The sequence below is a fragment of the Schistosoma mansoni genome, chromosome 2 (assembly GCF_000237925.1).
Source record: "Schistosoma mansoni strain Puerto Rico chromosome 2, complete genome".
Classification (NCBI taxonomy): domain Eukaryota; kingdom Metazoa; phylum Platyhelminthes; class Trematoda; order Strigeidida; family Schistosomatidae; genus Schistosoma; species Schistosoma mansoni.
In genome coordinates this window covers 12,579,770-12,589,383 of record NC_031496.1, presented here as the reverse complement: position 1 = coordinate 12,589,383, position 9,614 = coordinate 12,579,770, and the positions used below count along the sequence as shown (strand labels likewise).

The following is a 9,614-nucleotide window of genomic DNA, read 5'->3' as shown; positions in this document are numbered from 1 at the left end:
TCCTTTGATCCTAGTACAAACAAAAAGCTAGGTAAAGTCAAAAAATATTCACTCCTCTTCAAGTTACAAGGATGAATTTTGTTTTTGTTCTACCATTTATCCGTTCAATTCCTTCACGGCAATAGCCGTATTACTATAATTGTTTAACTATATCCTTTATTTAGACTTACTGATTCCAGAGCTTAATAGATGACGCAAAACGATCAAGTCATTTTATCAACCCATATTCCCAGAGCCCTATATCTCATCTCCCGATCTTAGGGAAATTTTTAGGAATTTCGGGAAAGTAAGACTGAAAACCCTAATATACTTCATGATCCAGAGTTTTTCCTTAAAATTCAGATTGTTTTTTGGGGGAAGTTTCCCTGAATTTTGGGAACGCTTTGGTTTTCCCCAAATTCAAAGGGGAACTACCGATTTTCATTTGACTAGGGGAACCTTAAAGTCGGAAGTTTTTGTCAGCTTGGAATTTCCTTAGATCTGTCACATTAGTTTGAAGTGTAGTGGGCGATGTCAGCATTATAAAAAGCCATAGGTATTGCGTATGTCATTCATTGTTGAAGACAGATCTTGCTATTTTACTAGCTGCTGACGGCGTAATAATTCTTTCAAATTAAAGTCATCTGCTTTAATACTTCATGGTTAAACATATTAGCCAACCAACTGTTCCATATGTACAAGTAACTGGGTTAGACTTATGTCGCTCAGTTCACAAGCAGCAACAACCTAGGCTTGTCTCATACAGAATAGTTTTTTCCGACTGGCAAGTAAGTAATTTTCCGTTATCTGACCTTGTTTACGACACCGTAACGTGAAATCAATAGTAGTATTACTTAGCATCAGTTATCTATTCACAACTCCTTCAGTGGGGTCCCTGAAAGTTATGTATCTAGTCCGTCCGAAATGTTACAAAACTCAACTTATAAGCCAGTGACCATTATCCCATAGTTTAATGTCGTATTATTTATTTAGTTGTGTCTTCATGTCGAATTTATTCATTTCTGCATGCTATCATTGTCTGTCCATACTATGTAGTTTTAAATTATTTTCCTAAATATTGCCCTTTTTGTCCAACGCTTAAGACTTTTTGCAACAAGCCATTTTATACAATTCTAATGGATGTATTATCTTTTTTTTTATAATCTGAGTAATTATCTTGTGCAACTCCATAGCTTTTGATAAAAATTTCCCCAGTCAGGATGTATCAACTGTGGCAAAAATAGTTTAGGAGTGGTTACCAAACAATTTCTATAGTATTTATAGCTTCTTCCAAGTCTAAGAAACTTATTGTATGTGTATATTAGTGCCTAAGGTTTTTTTCCACATTACAGTATGCTGATTAAAGTGAAAACATTAACAGGCAAAGAAATTGAAATTGATATTGAACAAACTGACAAAGTTGAACGGATCAAAGAAAGAATTGAAGAAAAAGAAGGCATACCACCACAACAACAACGACTGATTTTTTCCGGTAAACAAATGAATGATGAGAAACTTGTCCAGGAATACAAAATGCAAGGTGGTTCAGTAATCCACTTAGTACTTTCGTTGCGTGGTGGTTTATGATAATCCTATGTTTCTCCGTTCATTAATGGAACCAGATGAAATCACGTGCTTTTTGTATTATATTGCAAATATGAAGGAGACGGGGCTTTTTGAGTTCTCGTTCCACACCTTTTTCACTGTTTCTGTGTCATGACTTATTCCCTTCATAATTATTTCAGGTGATATATGATTTTCGCCTATGTATATGTTTTAAACTACATTATCGAATACAACCTTCCACGTTGTATTTCTGTGTAATTGATAGTTTATCTGTTATAATGAAAGATAAAGAATAAGTGTGTCCTTTTTTAGTATATAGTTCCAGCTTATAGCATCAACTGTATTTATTTTGTTTTACAGACATCTCAGTATCAAAATAAACTCAATAAGTGGAACGCTGCAGACGAATAAAGTGGTTTTCATAAAATAATTATACATACTATCAAACTCTTTGGTCAGACTTGGAGCTCAAGTCTAAGGAAGACGATTTAAGTTTCAAGTAGTAACGTGAAGGATTAGAAAAGACAGCTCAATAGAATAGTGCTGAAGTCTGTCCCTTCGATGTTATATATTTAGGCGGTGAAATATTCGGAGACTACCAAACCAAAAACTCGGTAACCATAGAAATGCCGAATCTGTTAAATTTTAGGGATCTTTTCAGTCATCTAGCGCGTTTTCCATTTATGTCGTTTTAGAATTCGTGGTGTCCTAAATTAATCGATTTAAAAGAGACCTAGTTCAACGAAAAGGACTACGGCGATTTTCTGAAACTTTCTGATCCTAATTTTGCGCAAGAGATTATACTAGGTGGGTATGCGAAGCGAAGTAGTTTCTCTTCTAAATAGCTTATCTTCAAGCATTTCACTCCGTGCATCTCAGAAGACAATAAGGTGACATCAGTAAAAAAAACTTTCAAAGGCTAGATATCAATCGATGGCAAAAATTACTACTTTGTTATGTCCTCTTATCAGCTTTTCAAAGAAACTTAGCACTCCATACGCATACGTTGGTTGTAATTTCGTAATTGCAACCAATTTAACTACTACTGGAAACTTGCCTCTTTCAAGTTAATTTGTTTTGGCTACATTACCAATGAATAAAAGATTACATATGCTATATGACGTCTAGATTGTTTTGATTTTTCTATTCAGACATTCTGTTTGGTTTCAGCAATAGTTGGTTGCTTAAACAGACAGCAAAGTACTAATTGAATGATAATTGAAAATTATTTATTTAAACACATGTTGGTACCAAGGGGCATCGAAATACATGCGCCACATTATGAGAAAATGAGGTACATGAATTCCTCGACTACATTATCTGCTCACTACCATGAGTAGGTTCAGGTTTACGGTCCTACCAACCTTGTAATGGTAATTTGGACTTGGAAGATGAAGAACAAATATCGTTCCTACAGACACAAATTGCTAATTGATTAAATGCGGATTGTATGACTTGGGTATCATCACACAGCAAGACAATATCATCTGCATGCTCGCAGTCGAAGTCTTTCCTCAGGTATTAGATCCATACTACCATTACCTATTCCCATCCTAACTGTTTACTAAACATTACCGATAAAAGTCTTGAAAAGGAATAATGAGACTGGAAAACCCTGCGTAACCCCACTGATTGATGAAATAAAGAAGAAAGATGGTTGTATGTTTGCACTGTGCCTGAGGTATTTGTATTATGGTGTACTCAAGCTATTGATAAACTCAGGCACACCTTTCAATAAACAATCTCAGAGAACAGTCCTGTTCAACAAATTGACAGTGGCCCTAATGTTGAGAAACGCAACGGTTGTTGGCCTGCAATTAGTATGGCAGTGTTCTAACATTTGGCGGAGGGTGAATTTATGATCAATACATCCTCGACCAGAACGGAAACCAGCCTGTTCCTCGCGAGTCATTTCTTCTCGGGTTTTGAACAATTTACGAAATATGACGGAAGCTCATAGTTTGGACGCTATCAGAAGTAGATTTATCCCCTTATAATTATTGCATAGGTTACGTTAACCTTTTTTGAAGGTGGTCAGTCAGCTACAACGTAGGACCAGGCACACATATGCACCAGTCCAAGTTGCCATATCTCGTTAGCACAACAAGATTAACGCCGGATTCATCTTGAAGGTAGTGACTACTATCGTTTCATTCTAGGATTTTGGGACACTTTAATTCTCAAGCGTTTGCAAATAACTCAATCAGTCCCATAACCAGATGGTCCCCGGAAAGGGCTGAAAGGAAATCATCAAGGCTCGGTGATTTGTGGTGCTTCAGAATCTGAAGTTCACGGGGTGCAAGCTAGCACATTGGCGATGAGTATGCCGACGGTTAATAGTAACTAGAAACAGGTCGTAGTATACGAAGTTACAGTAGATGGCTGCATTTATCTAACTTGAGGCCAACAAGTCCCCAAAAGTCACTCAAATAACTCTCTTCTGTGCCTAGACGCCAGACCTGCGCCAGTCTCCTGCCAGTACTACGACATTTCCCAAACAGGCTTTCGTGAGATCGCCTAACTGGTAGTGAGACTCATCCTTCATTGTATCTGGGCTACAATCTGTCGGGGCGTAATCGGAGATAACGATTAGACATCGCTCCTCGCAACGATTTCTCACGTTGATGGTGTTTTTGGTCAATTGTTAATGGGGATCCCAATCGATACACGTTGCCTCAACCCTAGCCCTTGGTGTGACATCAACGCCAGCATAACAAGACGAAGATGCCATAGGGTCCTCGGATGAACGCACGCGGAATAAGCTTTTCGAAGCGGAATATGGGGAGCAAATTTTTAGTTTTTTTACTAAAGTCCTGAGTATGGATGTAGGATAGACAACAGACATCGATGTTAATGCTTGAGAAAAATGATCAACCCTACCGATTGTCCCATCTGCGTTAGTATGCGAACGTTGAAGAAGGCCAACTCGAACGTCACACATCGTCATAGAAAGGCTGGTTCAGAATCCATATTCAGTAGTAGAACTCAACTGCCAACCAGTAAGTGACTTGAGATCGTTTAGATCAAACATAATTTCCACTATTGGCGAGCTGCTGTTTAGGTTGAAAAATAAAGGATGCCCAAAATGGGAATAGGCAAGTGACAGAGTAAATGCAATCTGAATAACTGTGGACATAGTTCGTAAGAATGCGAACTTGAGAGAGTAAATTTTTCAGTTTGACGATCATTTGATTTGTGAGTAGGATCGGGCACTCTCCGGTTGTCCAAACCTAAGCAGGTGGTTCCTCTGGAGGGCTACCCTCTCAACCTTTGACCTAGTGGTTTAATCCATAAGGCAATATAACAGCGTTAGGTGATACGATCCCATGGTAGCCGGTGACAAAAAGTGGGTTCATGCATTTTTCCCACATGATGTTGGAGCCCATGTGCACCACAGTCAGGACCGGTGAATGCCTTTGAAGTAAGAAAGCGATGTACTCGCACAACAGATATATTTTTAAAATTGAAAGACGCGGTTTGAGTACAAAAAGGGAAACTTGTTACAAAACAGTTTTATTCATTGTTCTGTAGGTTCAGCTCACGTAAGGCTTGTAACTCTTCTTCCAGTACGTTTACTCTTTGTTGCCCTGAAATAAGAAAAACGAACTCGCATTAGTAACGTCGGATGTAATGATTTTCGATACCGTTACAATACTATCATTTTAAAAAACTGTTGGACAAGTAGTAGGACTTGAAGTAAATTGGCTAAATATCGATTTTGTACCAAACAAATAATCAGTGGAGTAAAGAGAGACTACTTGATAGTTCATCAGTTATCATCATAAAGTGGTACCTTTACCGATAGACAGGTTTGTATACGCCCAAACTAGTTAAGCCTTTCTGAACAAATGAATAGCAGTATTTTATTTCTTCGTACCAACAAAGTCTTCTCCTTCAGTACCGGCTAAGTATTCTAAAATGCTTTTACGGCATCGATCAACAAATGGTTAGCACAAGAATGTCCTCGTTATGTGTCAATCAGTGGTTACAATATATCAAGTGAGTTCGAAATGAATCGTCTGTATAAATTTAGTTGTCATTGAATTTGAGCTGTGTTAAAATAGTGTTCTGCTTCTTTTCAGCTTCTAGGAATTATGCACTGTAGTAATAATTGTTGTCCGGTTGATTAATATATGAAGTATTAGAATAGTGTCAAAGATATACCCTAAACTTTCCCACCTGCACCATAGTTCTATTGATCTCTTTATGTTTATATTTTTCAATTATCCATGTTTAGACTACTTATTTTTCTTGAATAACGAACTATCACAAATTATTTCGTCCTACATTATGTAATGTCAGTAACTAGTTAAGAGAGCGTTTCTTTACTTATATGAGTTAATATTTATATTTTCTGAGTCTGTATGAAATTCATTTAAGTGAATTTTGAAAGACAACGATTTTGGTCTTTCAGCATTTCAAAAAACAAAGTCACTGAAATAATCACGAATTTTGAGCAATTCCTTAATACCATTTACAATTAAGTAATTTGAAATAGGTTGAGTGTTCACTGAAATTTCCCAATAACGTTAATGGATAGGAGTGTATTATAGGTATGAGCTGATCAGGATCGAGGGAACTACTTCAGCATATTTTTGCGAAATTCAAAAAGAATCGAACTTAATCTTTCACTATATGAGATGCTCTGTAGGTATGTTTTCATATGGTCGTCAATACATTTAGGGTTACTTCTGAAGATTATTTTTATCATTTACAGAGTGGAACTGACAACGTTAAATGTTTTGAATACTCCATATATATTCCATAAAACGTTAGAATCAATCAGTTTCGCTCCAGTTCAATAGCAAACTCGAAAAGATCATTTTATGAGTGGTTCACCAAATGAAAAGCTATTTAATAAAGTAGGAAGGCTAAAATAGATGATGATTTATAACAGAGACTTCTCTATTTGCAAATGGTATCCCTGCAATTTCGTTTCCCTGACTCTCCAAATAATTTAGCGGTAAAGATTTTAAGAGCGGTAATGAATTTTCTTTAACACTGTTTATGGTTACGTAGCAGATTCATGGAAGACCTTTTGCAAATACATATGAACACCCAGATTACTGAGGTTATTTGACTTTATTCCTAGAATATTAAAATCGTAAAACTGGTAATAGACCTTGAAAGACAAATAAACTTCCTAAAACACTAAACTAACATATCTCATTACTTCTGTTGTGAAATACTAGTGATTTTTGTAAAGTCCCTAATGATTGGGCGAAAAGTGTTTTTAGAACCACTCAGAGAATTTTAAAGTATCTTAAGTTCATCCCTATTCTATAAATTTATTAAATAATGAATACACAACGGGAAAGGTAAACGACAATTAAATATGGATATCAGCCATAAACATAGCATATTTTAGATCACAATATGTCCAAAAATTGTAATGATAAATAAAGTGTAATCAGAGATGTAAACCTATTAATAACTGTGTCTAATCAATATCGATTACGAACCATCTGGTACTAATCAAGTGAACTTTTATATGGTGTGGTCCTTAATATCTGTCATCGCGTTAGTGATACTATCAAATGACAATTCCAGTTCTAGTACAATTACCACCTCAATATTTGTTAGTTTATGTTGAACTACTCATGAGTAACTTAAATGTAAATTATATTTTTAATGCCCAAAGTAGTAGGCGCAGCTATTTTCTGGTGACGAAATGAATGCGATACTTTCAACAATACTCATTCTAATAAGAATATCACTGAATACATTTTTCACGATAACTGTACAACATTCAGAACAAATCTGGCTTATGGACTTTGTACACTGATTGCAAACAAACAGATATGACCTTGTAATGGAAAAAAATAAAAGTAATATATTAGCTAAGAACAATATTTTGGAAAACCATGTTGGAATAAAAATAAAAATATCAAATGAATCTAAGACAATATTTCAGTAATCTTTTGTAAGTTAACACTAATTAATTATCTATTCCCATATTACATATACAGCGCTCATCAAGTTTAAGTTCATTCAAATAAATAATACTGATAAAATTGAAGTTTAAGACTAATCGAAATAGCTATTACTACTTTGTATCGTCTCCCTTTCTAGTTGGTTATATTTAGCCTCTACAAGAAAACTGATTAATATTCACTACGAAGAGAATTTCAGTTAATCGCCTAATTTAGGATATCTTAATATTTCTGATGAATGATAAGATCGTAAAATCTTTCAGTTATTCAACCTGAACGAAGAAAAAATTATTTCATTCCCACACATAGGCTTTACATAATCAAACAGTACTGAAGTTTTCAACACTATTAGTATATAGATGTTTATTTTAGCTGAACTTCTGTTTAGAATGGAATCAAGCATATGATTATTTGATATATTGATGATAGTAGTATTAACATGATGTCGATATTTCATAAATTACCCATATTAAAATCACGGAGAAAATAATATCTGGTTACGTGAAGTAAAAGAGAATCTAATCAGAACAAGGAAATCGTCAATATGTTATCAATTACTGCACTGTTACCAATTAATATCTGCATCACAGTCCTATAGAATGTCAGTTGCAACTTAAATACCTCAGTAGTAACGTTAGGAATAATTATATACGATAATATAACATCGTATAGTTTAGTGAGTACCACTTCCCAAAGACTAGAGATTCACACTTCTGACTAGTACTAACCACTACAAATCTTACTTTTTAGTCTTATTCTAAATGATTTCTAACTATCAAATATCAATGTTAAGTATGACATCGATTTACTAAAACTAATAAATTTATTGCAATGATCACCACTAAACAATAGACAATATGACATTAGTTACCATACAGTGTATACATTAAATCAATCTGTAAGTGTGAAGTATCGCTATAAAGAAACAAAAAAATGACCTATTTTGACCGTATGTTTTTAATACTACAATAAATGAGATATTTTCTATTGATAACATAATCACAATTTTTGATAATATCTGTATGTTTGTTTCTTATTTTTTTTTACCATCATTTCTGTGGTTTTATTTTATTTTTTTTAAAAACGATCAAATATATGAAAAGTTATGGTTATTCACATAAATATGATTTTGTTTAAATGAGTTTAACCTTGAACATACATACCTACCTACATAAATACATACATACATATATGCATAGACACAGACATAGATACAAATTACTTGTAAATGATTGGTATATTTCAATAGTATATTTATCTATTTCATTCAATTGAAAACAAACAAACCATTTTCATTGATATTTTATATTTTTTATGAATAAGCAAATGATTATTTGTTTAGCATAGTGATTAATTTTAAAATATACATTATTAGGATAATTATATATATATATATATATATTCGATTCAATCAATAATATTGATTTGTCATATTCAAAAAAAATAGATTAAATTCTTAAAAAAATTTGTTGTTGTTATTATTATTGTTTTTTTCTTTCGAAAAAAAAAACAATATTTATTATCTATAAAAGACAATAATTGTTTTTTCTCTCTCTCTCAAAAAGAGAAAAAAATAAAAATAAAAACAAAGAAAAGAAAAGTCTTGGATACAAAATTATATTCACTACAAAATTTGTGATCAATCTGTGATCATTATCATCATCATTATTGTTTTTTTTATATTTTTTCAAAAAAAAAAATATTCTAATTTACAATATGATATGATCAGTTGGAATTATAAATATGTGGATTATTTAAATTGTATAAAATTATATTCATTTAAAAGTTATTCGTTTGGTTTCATTTATATTATATTACAATTAATAAATTTAACTTATTCAATTGAATCAAATTTAAAATGGTTAATCTATTCAAATCAAATTATGGATACATATTCTATAAAAGGTAAAATAAAAATGATTAATAATTGAACTTTTATTAAGTGGTATTTATCATTTATTATATCATCTATATGGAATGTTTTTTTTTGAAATAATAGAATTAATGGTTCATTAAATCGATTGTAATTTAGAACATTGAAAAATTAAGTATACTATGTCGAACACTCTTATTGGCCGACTCCTCGTCCTCCTCCTCCTCCTCCTCCTCCTCCTACTACTACTACTACTACCACCA

General features: G+C 33.3%; 1 protein-coding gene across 1 annotated transcript; it reads left to right on the top strand.

The window, feature by feature from the left end:
• On the top strand, positions 1-1,889 carry Smp_130170 (putative ubiquitin 1). Its single transcript, XM_018795724.1, has 2 exons — positions 1-31; positions 1,332-1,889. Exon 2 carries the CDS (start codon positions 1,333-1,335, stop codon positions 1,564-1,566), a length of 234 nt encoding a protein of 77 aa, XP_018650007.1. The 5' UTR covers positions 1-31; position 1,332; the 3' UTR covers positions 1,567-1,889.
• Positions 1,890-9,614: the final 7,725 nt, after the last annotated feature.

Excerpts from the sequence above, each read along its gene's own strand:
- Smp_130170 (XM_018795724.1), top strand. The coding sequence starts at position 1,333 with ATGCTGATTAAAGTGAAAACATTAACAGGCAAAGAAATTGAAATTGAT.